At 41.8% G+C, this 26,399-nt stretch overlaps 2 protein-coding genes across 4 annotated transcripts in view; both read left to right on the top strand.

The window, feature by feature from the left end:
* LOC145450926 (thrombospondin-1-like) overlaps window positions 1-26,399 on the top strand; it is an 81,734-nt gene that overhangs the window by 28,243 nt on the left and 27,092 nt on the right. The gene's annotated exons all lie outside the window — the stretch shown is intronic.
* Window positions 4,645-16,456, top strand: LOC145449608 (uncharacterized). Of its 3 annotated transcripts, XM_080328001.1 has the most exons (11): window positions 4,645-4,799; window positions 5,573-5,626; window positions 9,398-9,719; window positions 9,927-11,014; window positions 11,069-11,134; window positions 11,211-11,237; window positions 11,311-11,343; window positions 11,409-11,435; window positions 13,928-14,224; window positions 15,119-15,280; window positions 16,333-16,456. In XM_080328001.1, the coding sequence occupies exons 1-11, from the start codon at window positions 4,754-4,756 to the stop codon at window positions 16,392-16,394; spliced, it is 2,184 nt and encodes a 727-aa protein (XP_080184127.1). In that variant the 5' UTR covers window positions 4,645-4,753; the 3' UTR covers window positions 16,395-16,456. The 3 variants fall into 3 exon arrangements, with proteins under 3 accessions (XP_080184127.1, XP_080184126.1, XP_080184125.1); XM_080327999.1 differs by having other exon boundaries at window positions 4,646-4,799; window positions 9,398-11,014; XM_080328000.1 differs by lacking the exon at window positions 15,119-15,280 and having other exon boundaries at window positions 9,398-11,014.

The raw sequence follows: 26,399 nt of genomic DNA, 5'->3' as shown, positions 1-26,399 counted from the left end.
TCACTCGGAACACAGTGTTCATAGACAAAATTACCGTTGAAAGCAAACGTTCGTATACATATCTATTTGGGATGATGCGAGCCCCTGAAAGGTTGTGGTTTGTGTGAATGCGAACCTTTTTGAAACGCGAATGTGAACACGAACCTATGTTGTCATATTGCTAACTCTGGGTTTACATTTCCGTAGAGTAATATATTAATGTATTATAGCGACGACTCAGACCACATCATCCGACAATTCCGAAGTAAAATCTTACATTTTTAAACAGCACGAAACGTATCAACTGGAACAATCACATGCTATATTAATTCCATAAAATCCATGTTTTCCGTCGCTTTGCCAGCAATTTCGACGACGACTTACAAGTGAATATAATAAGCTTACGCTTTAACGGTCTAGGTTAGACAATGTATTTTAAGGCGTCCGACTATTGTTACGCTGATATTGATCAGAGTGAAATACCGGTTACTTGCTACAGATATTACTTCAAAATTATGTTGTGCAGTATCCAACACCCCAATCGCGGGCGGATTGGGTTTGTACGATGCAATAAACATATTAATTCAAGATAGATGCCGTATACGCCTGCTATGACTCTTACATTAGACAACGTTGCATTCTTTATATAAATTTCGTTGATGTCAATCATTGATATAATAATTGTTATTGCGGGCCAAGCTAACAGCAGAGAGTCACTGAATATTTACAAACGGAAAGACAAGGTGCATGCTCGTTTTGTGCTGGATTTCTTTTCACGCTGACAACTGACAACGCTATGCAGATAGTGGTCCGAAGTTTAAATGGAAACAATTTCAACAAAACATTTTATAATGACATGAATAATTGTAACAAATGAAAAATTTTCACAGTGAAAAACCTTCGGTTCGTTTGCGAACGCGAACCTCCAAATTTCTGAGGTTCACACACAGAACGCGAACGTGAACCCCACTTTCACACGATCCGTAATAGATGTATTGATAGTATTGAAAACTACGTTTCGCTGTGACTGTTTCCTGAGATGCAGTGCATGCACGAAAATCACCCGTGTCAAAAACAGTTAGTGTCACCGATTCGTCATTGCTACGTGAAACCACGTGGCAGTAGATCTGATTACGACCAATATCAAACGTTTCATGCGGCGTGCATCTATTCGGTATAAAAATACAGCTACAAATCATGCGGGAACGCGCCATTTAGATACATCAAGAGGTGCCTATTATTTATAATAGGGTTGCCGTATTTTGGAATCGGGAAAGTAGAACACTTCTTCAAAATTTTGAAACTTACAATACCGGAGGGAAATCTGGAAAATATGATAAATTTTCCCCACTACGTGGACGGTTGATTAAAAAAAGGTCAACGTTCTCTCCCAGCGCCCGAAATACAGTTTTTTCCCTTCACATTATCGGTTGGTTGACAAAACAAAGGTCACAAGGACAAATCCTCCCAAAGGAGGGCGTATGGTAACCGTAATTTATAAGGCGTACAATTGTTATACCCGCATAGGGGATCAGTAACGAGGTAGGTTACACTTGCATCTCTTACTCACGTGGTACTTTTGATTTTGTAAGGTAGAAAGAAGTTTGGGTATATATTTGCATCTTTTCACGACCGAAATAGTTATAACAACTGATCAAAATAGCCCATGTATTACGGCGACGGATCATATTTTCGAAAACTCCATCTGTACTCGTGATTTCTACAGTATGGCGACCTCCGAATCAGCGAATAATGTGCACCATCGCTCGCCATTCACCTTCAAACGAATAAGATGTGTTATAATTCCGAAACCTTCTCAGCTTGCAAGATAAATTATTGAACGATCGCGGCACACACGAGAAGAAAAGTTGATTAAAAAATATTTCCGCGCAATAATGCGATAGTTGTGTTGTGCATATGAACGTCGATCATATACGACTGATGGACTGAAACAAGATTGCATTGTTTACAAGCATACCCGCAGTTCATCTTCAACTCCTAGCAGTGACTCTCGTTTACGTAACGATGACAGTGCAAATGGTGATGTAGCCTAATTTGGATTGCTTTTCTACCGACCATGGCAGAGATTTCGAAGTCGTCAAGAAAACCTCATACAATTTTTGTACTGCCCATCTAAAGTTGTTAGAGCAAATTCTAGGAAGTCATATTGCAGCTGCCTATACACGTCGCGGAAGTCCATAGAGTAGGCCTATAGAGTTACAGTTACACCATAAACAATGAGAGGGAGAAAATTCGTCTAAAATCGATGACGTCAAAAGCCGAACAGGTATAAATATGCAGTAAATAAAACAAAAACAAGACTTTTTGGTATTGGCTGGTACCATGACGATCTTCGTGTCAACCGGCACCAAAGTACGTGGTTTTCAAACAAAATAATGTTATCAACTAACGATCGACTAACCAGTTTATACTATACTACATAACATATCGTACAAAATGCATTGGCATGACTCGCTGAGCAGCAATAATAAATGCAAACATGAACACGTCACAGTTGATGTGCTGCGAAATGATTTCTTGTTTATGAGTTTGACTCATTAGAATTAAGAAACGTAGCAAATTTGCATATAGCCTACTTCAACCTACTACTAGCGAATTATCGACGAGGTGGTTAGAATATTCATAGCTGTCGAAACAACATGAATACTAATCAGCAACAACAAACCATGTCGGCATAACGGTTCATCTGGGCACATGAGAATATGCCCAAATGCGATGAAAACGTGTCAGAGAGAAGACGAATGGCACGCTGATTTGCTTTCAATAACCAGCACCTCTACTGAATATCAGGAGAATAAGACACGACGCAAAAGAATAGACAACATATTTCACGTCATGTCGATAAATGCCGGACACAACAATAATGTTGCGGTGCATATGAAACGTCTGGAATTATATGCTATAGAGACAGAGATGGTCAAAGTAGTCAAGAAACCTACTCAAGTAAAAGTAGAAGTAGCGACCCAAAAATATACTCAAATACGAGTAGAAGTGGTCCTTTTAAAAGCACTCTAAAACTTCTTGAAGTAGCAGTAGCGACGCAAAAATCTACTACTAGTCGAAGTAGTCCTGCAAATTGAGCTATGAGAAAGGTGGAGAGCTTGATTCATATTGATGAATATGATAGCATTGATATGGGAATGCGATACCAATTCTATGTTTGCTCGAACACCCCGATTCAGGGTATGGCACCCGCCCCCATATTATAAGGCCCGGAGTTCGGTCGAAGAGCTGTACGGAGAAATGGTGTCGGATTTGAATCGGATTTGATTCAGAAAGAAGGAGCGTATTTTTCTGCATTATGTGGTATAATAGAGTTCATGGTGTAGTTTACACTTAGCGTACGTCACAATGATGTAAGTAATTTGTTGGTATTTTAAAAAGTAGCCTACAACTCGTTTAAGACTAGTTATTGTAAACGAAATTACTTGAAATTTCGACTGTACAATTCAGCGAGATTTGACAGCGTCATAGAGGCTAGCTATCAGCAAAGTATCAGTTCTTCCAAAAGAGACCGAACAATCAAAATCAGGTTAGTGGTTTTTAAAACGACTTCGCCTTGCCGAAATTTCAATAGAGCCATGCACGTATCACACCAAAAAGGCATCTGCGAAATTCTCAATAAATTGAAGTTCTCAATGTTCTATTTATCAAAAACTCAATATCGTCGTCGATACACTATTATCGCCCAGCCAATTGTGAGTGGGTCACCGACAGGGTACATAACATGAACGAAATATGCAGTTAACATCACTTGATTATATGAAACATTTCCAGATTCGACAACTGAAAAATGTCTTGTTTGTTTGTTTTGTGGTACTCATGGTGTTTGTCGACTACTATGGTCAATTGGTAATTTACACCAGGTCGATATTCTTCATTTGTTTCCGTAACTGCCGACTTATGGTACGGCCCACTTCTAGGCTTTTTGCAAGACACCGCTTACGCGGATGAGGAGGCGAGGAGGAGCCTAGATAAACCTCCAACACTTGGGTATAGGAATTCTGAAGTCGTCCTCGGTTGGACTTCAACCCGCACCCATTGGTGTTGCAGCCGCGGATTATACCACTGCGCTATCTCGCCTCATAGCAACAAAATGTCTTATTATTAATTACATTGTCACAGTATTTTATTTCCATATTTTTAAATCCACACGACCGATGGGCAACAATCACTGAAACAGATTAACCGCAGGAAGAGTTCAGTGGAGATCACGAGAGCGCCGATAACAAAGACAGCGAAGAGACGGGAACAGAAAAAGGTGTACCACGTTTTTTAACGCAGACACATCGATTAATGATAATTTGATGAACTGAATAGGAGACAGTGAAAACAATTAACGCAATTAATCCCTGTACAGTGCGACGGTACAAGGATCGTGTATATAGATGACGACTCATGTAATCGCTACTACCGCAAGACTACGAATGTATTAAAGCGAAATAAAATAATTGCAACTGCGAACCTGGTAGATACAGGCGTACACTTATCTCTATACCTATCACCGCTCTATAATTGTTTCCTTGGGGCAACATCACATGACATATCGGTGAAAGAGTTTGAAAATGAAGGAAATGCGTTGCCGACAGTTATCGTGCAGAGAGCCCCCGGGTCATACATGGTGCAAAAATGCTGATTCACTGATAAAAATAGCAACGAATTTTAGTAACCCAAACGGATATAAGGTGTGGGGAATGAAGAGTCTAGTACCAGTGCTGATTCTCTTCTCAACAAGAAACGACAGAAAACGGAGATGAAAGTTCTTGCGCTAGTTTGCCTGTTGGCATACTTCGTAGCAGGTATGTTGGGTTTAATTCGCCACGCATCCATTCGCCTAATCCTTCTGCGTTAACTCTCTATTGCAATGTCATTTGAGGATACTGGCAATTTCCTTCAATAAATTGAGCATTCATGTCTTGGAGAGGCGATGAGTGTGCCATAAGTTATACGACCCGAAGAGACCTAAGGTGGGGTTGCAATATTGTCGCAGGTATGAGCACCTGCGTGCCCACAAAGAGGACCACGGTAGCCCGCTGTCATTGTGATTTTAGATATTATGACGGGTATTGTTTCCTATCACAATTCAACTGACGCCACGTCGTCCCGAAATTCCTACTCTTGCTACGCCCCTGGGCAATAGAAGTGGGTATAATCTTTCTTATGAATGGCGTCAGTAATTACATGATACTAAATACCGCTTATAGGTCCTCATCCACCTACTCGAGACTGCAATCCGGTTTCTAAGGACCACTTTGTTTCGTTGGACTACACATTGAATGCCAAATGCCTGCGTCAATTACTACGAAAATCCGCGCTTACAAAATTGTCCACGGGTTTAGAGCCGTTACTTTCGGGTCGTTGCAAAATTTACTTGGTGTTGGAAACAACTTGAAATATTTTGGCACACACATGTCGCGTTGCCTAATTTACTGAAATAATTGAATCCGTTATGGTTGGCGTTGACATCATTGTCGATGCAGCGAGTTACCTATTACATCATGCTTAACTTCATTTCGTCCGTATCGTAAAATGAATTCCTATCGCTGAGTTGATCTAAATTCGTCTATTTCAGTATCCGCTGGAGGTCACGGAGATGCTGACGGTCACGGAGGCACTGATGGCGAAGGTGAGCACATTATTAATGGATTCCTGCCGAGCGCTAGACTCTAGTCGAATTTTTGATTATGTAAGCAGCGAATTCATTAGCTCGTACTATATAATACCGGTGAAGATTAAAACTACTGGTAGAATGTTTGGTCGATGATATGATATGAGGAAGCAAAGAAACCTCGGAAAAGCCCATGCTATCGTCGTATCCTCTTTCAGTTTGGCGAGAATTTTCATTTTTCACCAGTGAAATAAAACCCATCATAGCGATTAGATTACACGAGATATGAGACTGATGAAAATGTACTAAGGTGAGGTATTGTGGTTCGAGGGACAACATGTTTCTGGACAGATAGCATTAAATTTAAAGCAAACCGTATACAAAATCACCTTAGACGTAATTCGTTGCCAAACGTTATAGGCCTATAGCCAGTGATTTTTCAACTTTTAAACTTTGAATTGCATCTCGCGACCCAAGCCTCACACCATAGTGTCCTATATGGTGTCGACACAAGCAAATCTCACGCCTCAGTGAAATTGTATCACGTCACAATTTCCATTTGGCTACAGGCAATTTGACGGTCATTTTTGACCGGCTTGCCGAGCATTAAATTTGGTAAAACGGATATCAATCGAAAGCTGACTCTGCACTGATTACGAAAATATAAATTTTATTCCGCTCGTGGCCCTGGAACTCCCACAATCAGCCTCGAATTTTTCAGTGTTATGGAGATTGGCATTGGGACGCAACAGTGCTGTCTGGCGAAACGAGAGAGTAGCTCAAGATAAAAAAAAGTCAATGTAGAGTCAGCTTTCGATTGATATCCGTTTTACCAAATTTAATGCTTGGCAAGCCGGTCAAAAATGACCGTCAAATTGCCTGTAACCAAATGGAAATTGTGACGTGATACAATTTCACCGAGGCGTGAGATTTGCTTGTGTCGACACCATATAGGACGCTATGCTCACACATTGAAACTCAGGGCTGTAATGACTCGAGTCATGATTTTCTGATGACTCGACTTGACTCGAGTCATTTTCTCGAAATACGGAAATGACTCGACTCGAGTCAATCTGTGTGTTGACTCGACATTTATTCCAGTCGTTGCGCATGACTCGAACGAAGTCATATGATTCGAGACTCAGACGGCCAAGACCGACATTTCATTGTCATTTCGAAGAATAGTAAAGTAATGATACTGTTGGGATTTCGTCTATTCGTACTGGTACTTGAAAATACGACCAGAAACTGCTAAAAGTGAGCAAGACTCATATATTTTAAATGCGAACCATTCGATATCACGAAACAGAGTTATAAAAAGTGGGTTTAACAAGACTTTAACTGGAAACTGAGCAGTCAACAAAATGATTTGCACTCGTACTCGAATCATAATACCATGACTCGGACTCAATCCTCAACTCGCTGACTTGGACTCAGACTTTATTTCGATGGTGAATTGAAAATGACTCGACTTGACTCGTGTCAAAACTATAAAAGTGAGATTGACTTGTGAATTGGTTGCAACCCTGTTGAAACTTCAGGCTGTTTTCACAGACATTTACGAAAAAAAGGTTGCAGAAAACCAGCAGTTGTACGCAACAAGGGTCGCATTTAAAACAAAAATCAATTTAAAACAAATCTATTTAGAACATGTTTTTTTATTGTTTTGTTTTTTCTAGCGATGACGTCACGAATCAGTAATTGTGACGTCAGATTGGATTGGCATTGACAATCGAAAATATAGGTTAAATATGGCTCGTTCGACGAAAAGGGTTTCTGACCACCATCATATACAGACCAAAAATATCTTTAGCGAGGACTAATACATCGTTATGCAGCATTTTTACGGTCGGCGGTCATCATCATCGCAAACACTTATTTCGTATCAATTATATACACCTACTTGCTATAACTGCCGAACCAACGACGATTTCGAGGGTTCCAGTCACTCCATATCGCATAAGTTGACTAGATTGGGCGCAAATTGTCCTTAGGCTCACACTAGATGTTCTTCGAAAGTTTTTGCGCAATTATGGCATAATTATACAACGTTTGAAAAAAAAACTAAATTTTGCTTTTTTAGAGGCAGGTAATGTCTTCGAAAATTTAGCACATGTAATTATACATCCTAATGGAGTCATGGGTCATGTGTAACCACGTTTCTGCGCGTTTCTCCTATTGGCTGCAGTACCCAGCACAATGCACTTGGAAACTTATAAATTATCCAGAGAAGATCACGCGGGGTATGGAGAAATTTTTTCATTGCAGGAATTCAGCAATTATCACATACATAATAATCGATCGCTCTGATATGGGGGAGACCAAAAGTTAGACAAAATTTCTGACCAAAACATGGGTAGCCATTCATACTTTAAGCATCTTAGGCCTATATACCTATATGTTTGCATTTAAAACAGGAGGTTTTAAAACATTTTGTTCAAAACATATTTTAAACAGTGTTTTAAAAAATTGTCATTTATTTTTAAAAAATCCAAAAGTCATGTGATTATGCCGTAATTGTGTAAATACTTTCGGAAAACAGGTGACATTGACCTTTCTGACAATTTTAACCCGATATTGTAGATGTATGCGTTATGGAATGGTTGGAACGCTCAAAATCGTGGTCGGTTCAACAGTTGCCACGTAGATATAGATCATTGGTACTGAATGGAACGATGTAATTTTGTCTCTGAATCAACTGCTCGTCCGCCAAGCTGAACACTTGATAATAAACCAGTCTAAACTTAAAAGGCTTGTGACAATATTTATCATTATATTTAAATAATCACCTTTACAGTTATATTTCATGAACGTAATTCATGATATACTGTAGCAGCAAATATTTCGAGATATTGGTGATATATCTTGACACCTCACCACCTCGTTAACACGTAAGCAGGATATTCGGTGAGCTGAAGCAGGGTTGTAATGACTCGAGTCATGACTCGACTCGAGTCAGACTCGAGTCACGATTTTCGGATGACTCGACTCGACTCGAGTCATTTTCTCAGAATACGGAAATGACTCGACTCGACTCGAGTCAATCTGTGTATTGACTCGACTTGTACTCGAGTCATTGCGCATGACTCGAAGCAAGTCATTGACTCGAGATTCAGACGGCCAAGACCGACATTTCATTGTAATTTCGAAGCCAACACACTATTGGGATTTCGTTTGTTGGTACTGGTACTTGAAAATGCGACCAGAAACTGCTAAAGTGAGGAAAATCGATATATTATAAATGCGAACCATTCAATACCGCCAAACAGAGTTAAAAAAGTGGGTTTAGGAAGACTTTAACTGGAAACTGAGCAGTCAAAACAATGACTTGGACTCGGACTCGAGTCATAATACCATGACTCGGACTCGATCCTCTGTTCGCTGACTTGGACTCGGACTTGACTCGGTGGGAATTGAAAATGACTCGACTTGACTCGAGTCAAAAATCTAAAAGTGAGATTGACTTGTGACTCGGAGCCTTGTGACTTGGTTACAACCCTGAGCAGAAGTTCCATCAGTCGCCACGACTAAAACCCAAGAAGCTCAGGCTATCTAATTCAGACGGTGAGACAAAATAATGCGATTCCAGGACCGTCAATATAATCGATTATTACCATGACGTTACACTTGACAGCCACATATTACTTTACGCAACGCATTTCGGTTGGAGATTAATATATGTGCAGTTGCCGCATGATTTTTTCTCCAGACATTCGAGTGATGATGGCAATCTGCAAAATCATTACCATCCTATTACCAAGATTATAATTTCTCATGTTTAATCTCTAGGGCCTGTGGACGACAAATCGGCGGAAGAGATCTTCGCTATAGTGAATGGAGACGACGAGGACGACGACGAAAGTGACACTGCAGAAGATTCCGGAGAAGACGATGGAGATGATAGCGATAGCGCCGAGGATAAAGATGATGAGATGGGAGACATGGATAAATTCTTGGAGTTAGGGATGAAGATGATGATGATGATGAAGAATAAAACCGACGTCCAGGACGACGATGAAGCCGAAAAGGATGACAAGATGGGAGACGTTAAGAAATTGATGGAGATGATGATGAAAATGATGATGATGAAGAAGAATAAAAAGGGCGAGGGTCACGATGATGAAGACGAGAAGGATGACAAGATGGGAGGCGTTGAGAAATTGATGGAGATGATGATGAAAATGATGATGACGAAGAAGAATAAAAGAGGCGAGGGCCACGATGATGAAGACGAGAAGGATGACAAGATGGGAGACGTTAAAAAATTGATGGATATGATGATGAAAATGATGATGATGAAGAATAGAAAGGGCGAGGGCCACGGTGATGATGAAAAAGATGCCGATATGATGATGGAGGATGAGGTAATGATGAAAAAGGTAATGGAATTTATGCAGAAATTGAAGAAAATGAGCGGGGGTGACGATGACGGCAAAAACTGGGGAATGGGCTATGGACATGGACAAGACAGCGAGGATAAGAGAATGAAACAAGTCAAGGAAACCATGGAAATGGTAATGGAATTTATGCAGCAGTTGAAGAAAATGAGCGGAGGTGACGATGGCGGCCAAGACTGGGGAATGGGCTACGGACATGGACAAGGCGGCGAGGATAAGAGAATGGGACAAGTCAAGGAAACCATGAAAATGGTAATGGAATTTATGCAGAAATTAAAGAAAATGAGCGGAGGTGACAGTAACGGCAAGGACTGGGGAATGGGCTACGGACATGGACAAGACGACGAGGATAAGAGAATGGGACAAGTGAAGGACACCATGGAAATGGTAATGAAATTTATGAAGAAAATGAGCGGGGGTGACGACGACGACGACAAGGACTGGGGAATGGGCTACGGACGTGGACGAGGCGGCAAAAACGAAGACAGGAGAATGGGACAAGTCAAAGAAACCATGGCAATGGTAATGGAATTTATGCAGAAAATGAAAAAAATGAGCGAGGGTGGCGATAACGGCAAGGGCTGGGGAATGGACTATGGACATGGACAAGGCGGCGAGGATAAGAGAATGGGACAAGTCAAGGAAACCATGAAAATGGTAATGGAATTTATGCAGAAAATGAAGAAAATGGGCGGAGATGACGAGTACGGCCAGGGCTGGGGAATGGGCTATGGACATGGACAACGCGGCGAGGATAAGAGAATGGGACAAGTCAAGGGCACCATGGAAATGGTAATGGAATTTATGCAGAAAATGAAGAAAATGGGCGGAGATGATGAGTACGGCCAGGGCTGGGGAATGGGCTACGGACATGGACAAGACGGCAAAAACGAGGATAAGAGAATGGGACAAGTCAAGGAAACCATGAAAATGGTCATGGAATTTATGCAAATGATGAGGAAAATGGGCGGCGATTGCGATAAAGGCTTTGGCGGTGGCATGGATGACAGTAAGTGGAACGTCCTAATGCTTAATAACAGTACCAAAAATATGCATATTACAGGAATGCGAAGCTGGATGATGACAAGGGGTGGACCGATGAGGATGCGAATGATGATGGGCTTCCCAGGTCGGTTTTTGTATATCTGGAAATCAATCATACCGCGTCGAACTATATTTGTTAACGGTGTTCTATTATGTTTCAGGCTATGGGTATGGAATGCCGTCTATGGGTAAGTGAAAATCCAGTTGAACCAATTCGTTATTTCGTCGATTTAACATTTACATAAAGCATTGGTTTCGCAGGTGGAGGACCCCAACAACGTCGCCCCATGCTTGGTGAGAACACGTTACCACGTAGTTTGTTTCCATCACCGTACCTAACAAATACTCCAATTTCACAGGTGGACCAGGGCGTGGTCACGGATCACGTAAGTCATAATTTTTCGCGTGGAATGATCCTGACTATAGTAGAGGTAGAGTTTGACATCAATAAAAATGCGTAAGTAACGTCCCAGATCACGGCCATGGAATCATACTTAATGATCTGAAACTACCAGTGCTCATTGCTCAAGCGCTATGGCTTATGGTCAGGGGTTGTCAGAAGTTGAATAGTCAACACGAACTATAATCTTCGCAGACGAGTATAGATCGACTATGCTTACTACTCAGTTATGATTATGAGGCAAAGTTATTTATCTGTCGAGTCAAGAAATCTCCGATCACAATATTGCGATGCCCGCAATCCACCGCCTATGAGAGCTGGTGAAGTTTCCGCCGATAAATCATATAAAATAGGCCTATGCTATCTGTAAGACTTAGCTATACAATTGATGATATCTTCGAGAGAGCTTATATATGCATCCTCTCGATCATTACATTACGAATAAAGCGTATTTGTCTCAGGAACTAATAAAACGAAAATGAAATCGACAAACAGTAAGAAATAAAATTCATTTATCTATATTCCGTAACGAATTGGCGGGCATTCAACGACATGATTTGCCATACCAATCGTTGGCGTTGGAACTCGAAAGCTTTATTTTGCAATGTAGCACCAGCGTGCGGGGCCCCGGGCCATGTGTGCCGTTTAGGCGAAATCTCTCACAGCCAAACTCTGTCGCTGAGGATTCGCCTTATATAATATATGGAAATTTACAATCCTAAAACTTTCGGTTACCGAAGCCGTACGACGCCGTGACACCCGGCGCATATTTTCAAATTAAACATGACTCAAGGCCAGTGATTTCCAACCGCGGCCCCGAGGGCCCCATGCGGCCCCCAGCTAGCTTTCTTGCGGCCCCCACAAAAATATTAAGAAATCGATATATGACATAAAATAAAATTTATATTCATAAAATACTCTTGCTTGGCTTGGGGTATGGAGTTTTTAATTAGGATTGCAGGAGCGTTTGGAGAGACTGTTAACGTTACGTCACTGCTGTTTCAATGTAATGTGACCTAACTTTCCAGTAGAACGAGCAGAAGCTATAGATATAGGTATTGATAACTAATCTACGGATATATGTAGGCTACATTACGTGACTCACGGTTGAATACGCCGAGATACGTACTTCTGAGCCGGCTAGAAGCTGCATAATTGGTTGTCCTATAGCTCGCGATCTAAGCATCCGAATAATTTGATCTGACGCCGACGGTCATTATCAAAATCTACAGTGCTACACTGATTCCAAAAATACGAATTAAAATCTCGCCTGGGCAATGGAACTACTCCAAAATAGCCGCCGAATGTCGGACGTTTTGAACAATGGGAGCCCGGCAACACGATTACCATAACAATGGCAAATGGCGTCGAGTGATTGCTCGGAACAATGCCAATTTTCATATTTTGATCACTATTTTGGGTTCGTTTTATTGCCTTGGCCATATTTAAATTTGTATTTTCTGAATCAGTGCGACACTTGCTTATTCGAATAAGACCAGACAACTGGACGCTCGGATCGCCAGTTATAGGACAACCAATTATGCTGCGTTCACCTGGCTCAGCGGTAGGCCTGTCGGCGTTTAAACCGTGTGTCATGTGCTGTGCATCAATCCGGATGTTAGAAATTTATGGTTAAGGCGAAACCCGGCAGCAGCTGTACAGTTCTCCTCAATTTTACTCTATTTTGGTGAACTTTTTATTGATCTAAAGCAGTCACAAATTCTATAAAGCTGCAATAGGTTAATCAGTCATTTGGACAAGTTGGTAGGCCTACGTGCTTTGATGCTTTATAATAGGGTTACCATATTTTGGAAATCTGAAAAGACACTTCTTCAAAATTTCAGACTTGAAAAACTGGTGGAAAATCCTGAAAAAATTAGTAAATTTTCCCCACTTCGTGGTCGGTTGACTAAAAAAAGGTCAACTTTCCGGCTCAGCTCCCGAAATACCCGGGGAGGTTACTTCAGTAATGATTTACTGTATCTTAGTCGATTTGCCCTATATTTAGTCAAAATTCTCAAAAATGAGGACGAAATCTAAAAGAAGGACATTCGGGCTTCCTCCGAGGACACTTTCAAAAAAATAAAAAAGAGTACAAATCCTCTTGAAAGAAAACGTATGATAACCCTACTTTACAATTTTTGCTATGCTTAATGAGTGTATTCTGCGGCTCCAACCGTACTATGAAATTCTAAATTTGGCCCTGACACCGAAAAAAGTTGGGAACCACTGCTCAAAGATATGAATCGCTCCCCTGCATGAATTCACGATCTAGTTTTAGTACTTATGTTGAATGGCTGCGTAAAAACAAACACTCATAATATATGCTGATGTTACCTGTCACTGGCGTAGCAGGAATGTTCACTCCGTTACCACAATATATCCCAGACATCATTGACGAAATGCCGTTACTTCCCGAAAATATTTCTTCCTGCTTTCCCAAATTTTCATCCGTGTCCATATGTCCTCGGTATACAGGCGACGAGGATGGATATGGTGATGACGAAAGGCATGGAGGACAGGGCGGTTACGGCGGTCGTGACGGGCCACCAATGAGAGGTGACCACGGTGAAAGGCGTGGACCAATGGGCGGTTACGGTGGTCGTGACGGGCCACCAATGAGAGGAGATCGTGGTGAAAGGCGCGGACCAATGGGCGGTTACGGCGGCCGTGACGGACCAGGAACCGACCGAGACAGTTACGGATACCGCAGACCAATGGGTGGTGACCACGACGGTCCATCACCGAAAGGAGACCATGATGGTGATTCCGATGGTAAGTGCATGGCATCTATTCGACATCAAATGAAGTTGCATTAAAATATTATGTCATGCTAATCAGTCGTATACGCCTCTAGTACAATTCAAATCGATTTCTCAATCCCGATCGTTTCGCGCTGTTGGATAATACAGCTGGATATTTTCCCACAATATTCGTAGCCATGAGCGAATGCTTTAACCTCGTAAAACCAGTCTGCACAGTTGTTGAATTACCGGTTCCTCACGCATTCCATATCAGCGTGTCGAGAACAGATGCAATAGTACAATGTATAAATTGTACACACATACAGGTATAGCGTCTCAGTTGACACAGATTATACTTGATGACTTGAAATTGACTCCAAATTATTGCGCCCAGTAAACTAATGTCATCTGATAACGTCGACTCGAGTTATCCCAGCACTGGCGACAATATAGTTACTGCACGAGAGCGACATAGAATGATGCATGTTGCTTTTAAATGAAGTTCTATAGGAGAGTCCTCCATACAATACAATACAATACAATACATAGGGTTATAATTTTCCTCTGGACATAACGTCACATTTACTGAAATTTACAATGGCGACGGCAGTTCGACTCGGTTATACAGATTTTGGGAAAATGGCATCCTTTATGGCATAAAAAGAGTTATGGTGACAGGGATTCGCGTGGAGCGAAGACATCGCTCAAAATACGCAGTTTTATGCTATCATTTACAAAATAATGTTGAGCCCCCTTCTTCTCAATCGGTGGGTTTAGCGGTTGATAGCTGCGACCCTGTTGGGTATAGTGGATTACGAGTTACATTGACGAGATATTTTTCAGAAATATCAATCATACCAACACGAAAATATTCTTGTAAAAATGAACGCACGCAGAACTATTGATCAATATAATCTCACCAAAGACAGCGAAAAGAACGACGAGGACAAGGAACAAATGAAGCGCATTATAAAAATGCTCATGCAAGACGAAGATATCGATATGTCAGAAGATGACATGGACAAAATGAGAGAAATCATGAAAAAGATGGTAGAAGTCCTCATGAAGAGTGGTGCTAAGGAGAGCGGTGAGTATTAGAGTGCATTGCATACTCCATCCGGCCTTGCAAAGTGACGCTAACATGTCGTAACCAGGAGAGAATTAAAATGTGAGTTGTCAGTCGCTCATCCGTATAATTTTCACTGCCTCAACCAATGTTCCCTCTAATTTTACACGAGTCTCCGCGCACTCACCAACTCTCTGCACGGTCCCTTGGACAACAGTGCATAACGACTAAAAAACTGTCACCACCTTGATTGGACTGCCGAATTACCCACTTTTCTCGTAAATTTTGTGGTGTTGACTAAAAAAAGGTCATCAGTTGGCTTTCTTGTGCGCAGCTTAGATATTTCCTGTGAGCAGAGACCGTTTCAGCTCTGCGCAATTGCGCACGCGCGCTGCTTAGAGGGAACAGTGGCCGCAAAAATGCAGACATACGTCGAATGCGTTAAATAACAGTAGAAGTAATTTAAAATATATTAACACACTACAACGTTTGTAACATCATTTAAATATTGATCTGTATTCTGTATCATGAGGAAATTACCCCGAACCCAACAATGCCACCAGTCAGTTTCCGACATGCATCCAATAGTAACGGAATCTTATATTGAGAATAAGATGACATATTCTATCTCATCATTATCATTTTCTAAAAAAAATCATAAAATCAAAACACCACAAGATTGCGATATAAGATAAAAAGATGGGAGGTGCCGAAGAGACTTTGAGTAGCCTGGTAATCAGACACCCTTCTTGACCTAGCTGGAGCAAATATATAAGAGGCATGCACACTGTTCTGTACTGGATTCTAACAAGGATAACACGTCGGAAGCAACGAAAATGAATGTGGTATGCGTCGGTAGGCGCAGTCTATGTCAGATCGCGGTCCGGTCATCTCAAGGGCATTCGGTAGAAATTGCTTGTATCTACATGTAGATCTCAATACAACCATGCTAGTCCCACATCTATACAAATACCCAGCAATCAGGGTTCAGATTATAAGAATATACGAGTGTTTAATCTATGCGGTACGATACTGATTACCGCACTATGTGCTTATACGTCGTTCTATCCCAGATCCCGCGACATCTGACGGCACTGATCCAGAACCAACGGCGTCGAAAACACCAGGCATGTAATAAAAGTTCAAGCGGAGTAAATAAGCGGAAAGTAGTCAAATAAATATATTGGTTGCACCGCTGATACATGCAGTCTTACTTACTTGGTGTGTGGTACGGGTCGACGTCAGTAAAGGTTGGGGATACCAAACGCGCGCGGCTCAAAGTCCTTTCGTGCCACAAGATTCTGCCAAACTGTCCCCTTTGATTTCTTCCGTTATTTTCTCTACCCGTTTTACCCCGTTTAGCGGTGTATTCTTTCCATATGAGAGCATGTGATATGCATATGTGGTCAGATTTTCTGTGCTTGCAGCACTTATTTAAGTGTATTCAATTTTCCATTTCCTCTCCGGGGTTATTTTGTAACTAAAATACTCACTTTAAGCCAGTGGTTCCCAACGTGGGCGATGTTGAGAAACGAGGGGGCGAAAATACCAACGGGGGCGACTGGGGACGAAAATGTTAGAACGTCCAGTGAGATATACTAGAGGAAGTGTCTATACTCGTCCGGTACCAGTGGACACTTTCTCAGGCTATTCGTCTGGCAGATCTGTCATTCATCCTAAATGTTATAGTATTCCCGAATCAGACACACATATATATATATGTGTCAGATACCCAGACGTGAAGAGTTAACGAGATGCGACACGATATCAGGCGTTATGGATCGCACAACGGCATGGTTTCGTGCGTCAGTCGCCTCTATTACAGCGTTGTGGTGACTCGAGTCTCGCTTTTTTGCTAATGAAAGCACGAGATCTGCATCCACTGTGGCCACCGATTTCTGAGCTGATTAAGGATTGGTATTGAAGGAAGCGCTAGCTATTGCGCGATTGTTGACTGGCGATTGCCCACCAGACACGACAAACTAGTTTTAGAGGATATACGGGACAGATCAGTAACCAGACCGGGGTAGCGAATAAATGATACAGTCAATCGAGGTCTCTAAAAAGCTTCACATTGTCCCAACGGTCCGTGAACACATGGACATGTCAGCATGCGACAATGGAATGTGACACTTCAGCATACGACAATTGGACATGCGACACGTCATAATGTGGGTAAAATTTGGGTTTAGAGCCGGATAACGTTTAGAATGGGGATCGGGTTAGGGTTAGGTTTGGGGTTACGATATATATAAGGGTAATGGTATTGGTTGTAAAGCCATACGCCAAAGTGACGCATGCTGATCTGTCGTTTTTTTTATTTATTTTGTCGCATGCTCATGTGTCGGACAACCTGTCTCAACGCTCAGGAACGGGCACGGCACACAGTGCCGGACGAGTGGCTAGATAAATTATTTGCCCGGTACCGGACGAGTAGCCATTGTCTATATTTAATTAACACGGTCAAAAATGCACGTGAAGACGGCCTATTCTGCATATAACGCGAAGAAAAGGTCAACGCACTGGAAAGTAGACGTGGAAACCGGTTTTCCAAGCACCTACCCCCTCGGAAAAATGGCCTTTTTTCAGTAAATTCACCAGCTCTCATACTTGGGTGAATAATTTTCCCGATTATATGTCCTCTTTTTCGGATCCGTAAATATGTGGGGCGGAAATTTGTGTCGAGCTTGATTAGGGGACGATTAGTCAAAAAAGGTTGAGAACCACTGCTTTGAGCTATACTTATAGTTTGTAGAAGTATTATGATTTCCCAGAAGTCGCGAGAAACGGGGTCATTGGCTGTTTTCACGGAGAGCGAATTCTCGCCTCGGCCCAAGTTCTCTGCTTCTCTCTGTAATTCAAGCATCGCAGGACGCGTGAGGCGGATAAAATAGTTTCGAGAAGACCTTATTAGGCGTCATCATGGCCTTCAATGACATTATAATATCATTGTAATCAGCATGCATAAATTTATTCAATCAGTATCGTCTGTATGAAACTATCCGAGGATCCGCCTAGTTGAACAATTGGACATCTTTGTATCACATATTGGGCTGCATGCCCAAGACACCAAAGAGCAGCATATCATAGGTTCACAAAGACATACTACGTAGTACGTAGCACCAAAATCTTATGTATTTTATGTAGCAGTTGTGCTCAACTGCTCCATACTGCCCCTCATGTCAGTTGTAGTATCATTGCATCGTACTTTCTATAACGTACGTTTTGGTCGTTGCCCATAGCTTAAACGATGGTTCGTTATATTTATTTGATTAGATTAGAGCAGGAAAGGAAAGGACGTAGTTTATTTTTGTCCTTGATGTTTTTGCGGCATATACACCGACTCATGATATACATACACACGATCTGCGCATATGCATACCATGAGTGCATGATGTGCATATGCCGCTGGACAAGGAAGTGCAGATATAGCCTTTACGACTCTCTAAGTCATGCACCACCCCTCCATGCTATCCCAGTAATGCATGAGCGCCAAGCAGGGAAGCCATGGATACCAGTGTTACTAGGTCTTTGGTCTGACCCGGCCGGGAATCGAACCCACGACCTACCGATCAAGAAGCCGGACGCTTAACCATTACGCTATCTTGATCTTGAGCAGGGGCGGGCAGCATACGGCCCACGGGCCAGATCCGGCCCGCGAAGGGATTTGAGCGACCCGCCGACAGATTCCGGTCTTCCATGATACTGTGGACCGCAACCACTGTCTGCGGTAATCCCTCACTATACGTCAAATTATAGTGACCGTAGGTTAATGTTTCTTTATTTCGAGAGTCAAGCATGTCATGCTGCGTCATAAAGGGCTATTCCCTTTTCCCTTCAGTATCATGCCTTGTCTCAAGCCGGAAATATAGATCAAAGATTTAAAGTGAATTTCGGGCTTTGTGTAATAATAAAAGGCGGAACGGACACAAAAAATAGTGATTGTTAGTTATTCTTTAGTTCTATGTTTTCTTTCTGTCTTACATGCAATCAGAGCTCAAAGCGCTTTTTGACAACTTTGATCGACCACATATGTCTCATTCCCTTCAAGAGTTATTGAAGTACAGTACGGTAATAAATTTATTGAATACTGTTTCAGTCTCTGTGCTTTAATCTTAAAATTTATATTATGTATGATTAATCCTTGTATAAGTGGATAAATGATCGATTAATACATAGATTCTGGAGTCCGGCCCGCCAAGTACTTCCTTTTCCGAAATCCGGATCGCCGATAGGAGAAGTTGCCCGCCCCTGGATTAGAGTCTTTGGCTGTAACGATTTAGGCTTGTCGAGTAGCTTGCCAACTCGAATTGAAACTACCAGCTCACTTTCTTTGCCTCCTATATAATCCGAGCCTACCCCTGAGCAATGTTCCCTCTAATTTCGACGAGCCTGTGCACACTCACCAACTCACTGCGCAGACCCTTGAAAAACAGTGCGTAACAACTAAAAAAAAGGTCATCACTTCGGATTTTTTGTGAGCAACTTGGATTTTCTGTGCGCAAAGAACGTGAAAGCACTGCGCATTTGCGCACGTGCGCAGCTTAGAGTGAAGTGGGAACGTTGCCCCTGAGACCTGGTCAAGTAACTCAAACAATTACAAAATAGGATAACAAATTTACTACTCGGAAAGATCAGGTCAACGCCGAGGCAACAATTACAATAGCGGTTAACAACAGCTAACTCTCTAGGCTCTAAACCAGTGGTTCTTAACCTTTTTTCTTCCAGCGCCCCCTTTCAAAAATTATCGTGCTCCAGCGCCCCCCCCCCCCCCAACTTCATATTATAAGGAATGTAATAAAGACAATGAGTAAGAGGGAGGGCCGTAACAGCACTTCGTCAACCCCCCTAAAACGATTGCCTTGCGCACCCATAGCGTGACAAACCGAATTTCTGAGGGCTTCGCTCCCACGAACCCCATATCGTGATTTTGATGGTCTGCAAAGTTTGTGTGGCCTGGTCGCCCTAGGTATCAAAATTTTCTATAATGCATGAATGAATAGGTGGTAATTACATATATAAGTCGCTATAAACTTTTTATCCTCTCCGCCCACGTAATCAGATTTACCAATAGCACTGAGTGAGCTGTTTTATAGGAAAATAAAGGGCACGTAATTAATATTTAAACATATTCAGGGTGCCCGCAGGACAATTATTCGTCACCAGGGCCGTAACAGCACTTCGTCAACCCCCCCCCCCCAAACAAAAAACGTTGGTCCTGGGCCCCCATCGGGTGATAAACCAAACTTCCGGGGTACTTCGCCCCCAGACCCCCATTAGGGTGTCCGCTATTTGCTGATAGCCTATTAGGTATCTACATTGGGTGTCCATTTACTGAGGTAGCTATTCTCGCCTAGTCGCGCGAAGTGCGAAAAATTTCACTAATTAATGATTGAATTGGTCAATATCATCGGGAATTGCATGTAAATTGAGATCAATTTTTATCCTGTCTCTGCTCACGTAAACACATTGACCGGTAGAGCTGAGTGAGGTGCAATGTTCCCTCTAAGCTGCGCACGCGCGCACTGCTGACACGGTCTCTGCGCACAGAAAATCTACGTTGCGCAAAACAAATCCGGAGTTATTACCTTTTTTTTAGTCGTTACGCACTGTTGTCCAAGGGTCAGCGCAGTGAGTTGTTGAGTGTGCGCAGACTCATCAAAACTTAAAGCGAATATTGTGAGGTTTCTTGGAAACTGTAGGGCCCGTTACAAATAATTAAATAATATTCGGGCGGGCGAACCCGTTGGTATGACTTCGTTGCATGATGTTATTTCGTGACCCCCTGTCTGCAATATCAAAAAATATAGAATCGCTCAACGGGGATATCGCCCAACAGGAATATCCCTGTCGCCCAATCCTACTAAACTAAAAGACGCACACGATTTCAGAATGGCATTTCTTCACTGACATATAATTTTTCCCTGCCAGATGGAATTCGTCTTCTGGGGTTCAGATTGCCAAGACAGGAACATTCGGTGTCAGTCATTTAGGTGCCCATGGACAATTAAACCTATATCTATTTTGAAGGCTATATGTAACGAAGTTTTCGGTGTTAATTTGCTCTGAATACTCATTAAGGATATGTCCTTTCACCACATCATCTACTGCGAAGCCATTTTTCTCCAGCGCCCCCCATACCGCCCCCCTGAGCCCAGCGCCCCCCATATCGCCCCATGAGCGTTTCCGCCCCCCTTCAAAATCGCCAGCGCCCCCAGGGGCAAGGTTAAGAACCACTGCTCTAAACTTACAATCTAAATCTAAATCAATAAAATACAATCACCTGAATGATAGCCTAAACTTATATAGTACTTACACAATACAAATAATGTCGTTTGGTACATTATATCCTTAAATCTAGCCTAACTTCAATAACCGATTAAATCATATTACGAGCAACAAAGCGACTAAACTTCAACAAGTGACTATCAGGACACGTGGGGAAATGTCTGAAGAGTGAATGCACGTGATTGAAAGTCGTCCAATGAACACGAGTGCGAAAAAGTCAAAGATATTGCACTACATGAAGTCGAAGATATTGATACCGAACTGTACGAAGTCAATGACACTAAAATGTACAGATATCTATGTCGTGATACACAAGGCCTAAAAGGCTATAAGCGTCACTGTAATACCATAGTGTCATATATGGTGTGGACCAGTGTTGGGATGACTCGAGTCATGACTTGACTCGAGTCACCTTTTTCGTATGACTTGACTTGACTTGACTTGACTTGACTTGACTTGACTTGACTTGACTTGACTTGACTTGACTTGACTCGACTTGACTTGACTTGACTTGACTCACTTTGCGAAAATGACTTGACTTGACTCGGCGTTTCAAAAATTTCGATTGACTCGTGATTCGGACAAAAATTTACGAGTCAATTTCAAGTCATCAAATAATCGGTTTTGATTAAAATCGCTCAATCTTTCACATGCTCGGATTGTTTTCGAGACGCTGGTGTGGCCTGTAAGAGCGACCAATTTCATTCATTCAAGGATTTTGCGTTTTACTGAACCTCCATTGCTCTATCAAAAATATATTGAACGCGCACGAAGTTATTGGAGCCAGGGCGGGCCGTAACTGCCGCACGCCAAACCCCCGATCATATTGATCGATCCAGTCATGAATTATAGAAATTTCTCGCGCTTCGCGCGTTTAGGCCAGAAAAGCTGTCTCACTAATCGCCCCTCCCCCCCGCCCCCCAATGAAGCAGATAAGTAGCAGTAAACAGCGTATAGCCTGAGGGGGTCCAGGAGTTCGGCTTATCACCATATGGGGGCCTAAGACCAACGTTTTAGGGGGGGCTGACGAAGTGCTGTGACGGCCCTGATTGGAGCTTACAGCGTACGTTGTCGTTAACTATAGTAGGGAAGTAATATATTACCGAAGTATCCATCTCCATTCTTTAGACTGGTCAGGAGTCATTGGCGCCAGGTGCTCGTCTTAACTAGCCCTCTTGTATGATTTAAACTGAATTCAAATATAGTTTATATTACTCGCCAACCATTAGCACATATGCTTAAATTGTATCGCATGGATATGTATAGTTGGGTAGTGCATCATATCGATTCGTTACAACTATATGAGGTTTCGTACTCTATTCTCTATTCTGGCTGATAATTATACAGACGCAGGGTATACATTTACTTACGTAGCTTAGATATTATACGCACGCGTGAGCCATACACGTCTTTTTGCAGGTCTATTTAATACTATTTTCGGTCCTCGATTCAAAACAAATGCCGAATACAATGCCTTAAAAATACCTCGTAGTTCGAAGAGACACTTTGACTTGAATTGCGACTTGACTCGACTTGACGAGAATGCTTATTCATTGACCTGTCCGTCCAGGCTGATCAAAGCATACTACAAAAGGAACCAGAAAAACAAGCAAAATACGCAGAACTCAAAATGAAATGTGAAAAAATGTGGCGATGAAAAATAAATATTGTGCCGCGTCCACGCCGTCCAAATATCATATGATCGACTGCATAGATCACCGCTCTATCAAATATGCCGGACCTGACGTGTTGAACAGTATTCCGCAGGCCATCCAACGGTCGACGAGCATGTCCACATTCAAGTCGAAATACAAGCAATATCTTCTAAATCAGTGGTTCTTAACCATTTTTCCTGCAGTCTAGTGTGCTAATAGTGAAGTCCCAACCCAAAACCGGACGTCAACCACTTACTCATTGTTTTTACTACAGTCCTTAAAATAGGAGGGCGCCATACCCAGACAATTCTCGAAAGGTTGCGCTGGAGAAAAAAGGTAAAGAACCAGTTCTTTATACTATATGTTTCGTATGCTACGATACGGCCAATCATGGGTTCAAGGCTTCAACAGTGAAAATTAGTATCAAATCTATAATTATCGTTGATAAATTAACTTTCAGTGGCCAGGAGCGTATAATTTCAGTACTCGAAAAAATCGTATTTCACTACTCGACTCGAATCATTAAAATTAATACTCGATTCGATTCGTGTACTCGAATCATTGTGCCCAGCTCTACCATCGATCTCGCCTCACGTGACATGCCAACCCATCATTTTTTGTCGCTTGCTTTTTATTGTACTATCTTCTTTTACTTTTCATTCAGTGTGCATGCCTCCTCTTTACATCGCCTAGGCCAAGGTGGGTGTCTGATTCTAAAGACCTCTCCACGTCGTTTCGACACCTTCCTATATTTTCATTGTATCGCATTTTTGTAGTGTATTGAACTGATAAAAATTGCTAATAAACCGAACCGAGTAGGTCGACAAGCCCAACATGTCCTACAGATTCCGCGAAATGTTCGATTCGACATGATCCAAAAGATCACGTTATTGGGCAATTTGCATATTCTTCAGAAGGCCTTGAATGCACCACTGGACTAAAATTCACTTGTGCGCGTAAATCAGAGCATAAGTTCTGTAATTTCGATTATTCATTTTCAATCACCCTTGCCTCTGCTCTGCAACCCTTGACAATTCTTCATGTAATGCAGTTCCGTAATCTGACCTAATCATATATTACATAGGAAAAGCAATTTGACTGTATTACTGAAATATAACTATTTTTTCCAATCCCGCTATTTTTCTTAGGAGCCAGGTTGCTCCCCAGATTATGTATTTACCAGTTTTACTGTGAATAAAGAATGTAAAAACATATACTCATGCAGTTGCCTCAAGCTCATCCATCGGAGTGAAATGATATTTTAGGAACTAAATACATAGTTTGTTCTATCTTGTCTTTCAATTGCGTACAATTTATGCAATATTGTTTTTAAGGGGTACGCCATACATGCTGATGATTCTAAAGGGTACGCAGCTACCAAAAGTTCAAGAACCACTGCTCTAGGATGTACGGCCTCAAGATGTCGCTGTGGCCCCTTCACACCACCGTGAGAAATGCGTCATCTCATCACACGAAACAAATTGATCTGGGCTCAACCATTGCAAATTGTTACATCACCGTGATGACCTTGATTGACAGGTTTGACAGGCATAGCCACATGCATTAGTGATATGGCATATAATCATGTCGTATAAGATTTAGTAGTCCATTTCCATAGTGTAGGATTGGTTTCATCGCACTGTTATCATTTTTGGTATTTTCTACAAATTATGTTAAGGTAGGGTAACCATAAGCCCTCGTTTAGGAGGATTTGTCTATAGATAACTAACCTACGGATAGATACGTAACACCCGTCGTCACGCTTGCTTGCCCGGAGGAAATTACCGCTCACCAATCTGAACGCAACATAATTGCTAATCCCATAGCTGACGACCCGCGTGCTTAAATTCAATAAAGTTGATTTTATTTGAAAGCTACTGTCGCACTGATTCCGAAAATATGCATTAAAATCTAATTAGGGTAATGGAACCAGCTTTAAATAAACCTCAAAGTCTGAAAATCGGCATTGTTCTAAACAATCGCAGCGACGCATCACGATGACCATAACAATGGCCCTTGCGTGGTTGCGGTTGTTCAGAACAATGCCGATTTTCAGACTTTGAGGTGTATTTCAAGGGGTTCCATCATCCTGATTAGATTTTAATGTATATTTTCGGAATCAGTGCGACAGTAGCTTTCAAATAAGATCAACTTTATTGAATTTAAGCACGCGGGTCGTCAGCTATGGGATTAGCAATTATGTTGCGTTCAGATTGGTGAGCAGTAATTTCCTCCGGGCAAGCAAGCGTCACGACGGGTGTTGCGTATCTATCCGTAGGTTAGTTATCTATAATTTGTCCTACTTTTTCAGGTTTTTGAAAACGTCCTTCATTTTGGCAATTCGTCCTCCTTTACAGCTTTTAGAGCTAAGATGATGGACAGATTCGAGTGAAAATGGGCACAAATGACGCTAAACAGGAAATTTGTGTTTCGAACGTAAGCGACGAGCTTTTTTTAGTCAATCAACCAAAATGTCGAGGTAAATTAATCATTTTTTCCGGATTCCAGTATTTTGAAGAAGTGTCCTTCTTTCCCGATTCCAAAATATGGTAACCCTATGTTAAGGTGACATAATTAGACTAACAAGTTCAGAAGACACATTAACAAGTAAAATAGATTTAGTTGGATATTCCAATAGTATTCCACGTGTAATGATTGTTTTCCTTTTTAATAGAAACTCATATCACCATTTTCTTTGTGTTTTATACATCTCGAGACTCCGATATATCTTGCGGCGCAAGCTGCGCGTTACGGTTACACGCAGCCTTCCAACATATAGCGTTATGGCAATGGATGTACATGTACCTCTCTTTGTTTCACGATCGCGTTTCGAGGGAAATAACGAAAATTGTGTACCTTACCAAATTTCAGACAGTAGAATTGTAGACAGTCGGAAAATGCGCTAACACCATTGTGTTGCTCGCACTGATATGTAGAAGAAATCCGAGGAATTCGGATTAAAAGTGGGAAGATTTTCAGATCAGCGGTCCTCGAAATATATGATTATAAACTATGTCGTTCCGATCTATACTGGACAGACAATTTCATTTCAGCATGGACTAAGATGCCCCCTGCATGTCCGGAAACTGGAATTGCATTATAAACGACCCTACTTTCAACAGAAACTCAATTTCAAATTTCCCATGAATTAACCCTTGGCAGACGGCAACGCATTATTTTTGTCCCGGGACTGATTG

The sequence above is a fragment of the Botryllus schlosseri genome, chromosome 11, assembly GCF_051294905.1.
Source record: "Botryllus schlosseri isolate E-star chromosome 11, Bs_hap1, whole genome shotgun sequence".
In the NCBI taxonomy this organism is placed as follows: domain Eukaryota; kingdom Metazoa; phylum Chordata; class Ascidiacea; order Stolidobranchia; family Styelidae; genus Botryllus; species Botryllus schlosseri.
Note: the sequence above shows the minus strand (reverse complement) of the source record. Positions and strands in the feature narration are given on the sequence as shown.

What these genes read in the sequence shown, in the direction of transcription:
- LOC145449608 (XM_080327999.1), top strand. Translation starts at nt 4,754, where the DNA reads ATGAAAGTTCTTGCGCTAGTTTGCCTGTTGGCATACTTCGTAGCAG. An exon ending in AGGGCGTGGTCACGGATCAC is followed by an intron (nt 11,436 to 13,927) that starts GTAAGTCATAAT and finishes CTCGGTATACAG; the next exon opens with GCGACGAGGATGGATATGGT. An exon ending in CCATGATGGTGATTCCGATG is followed by an intron (nt 14,225 to 15,118) that starts GTAAGTGCATGG and finishes ATCTCACCAAAG; the next exon opens with ACAGCGAAAAGAACGACGAG.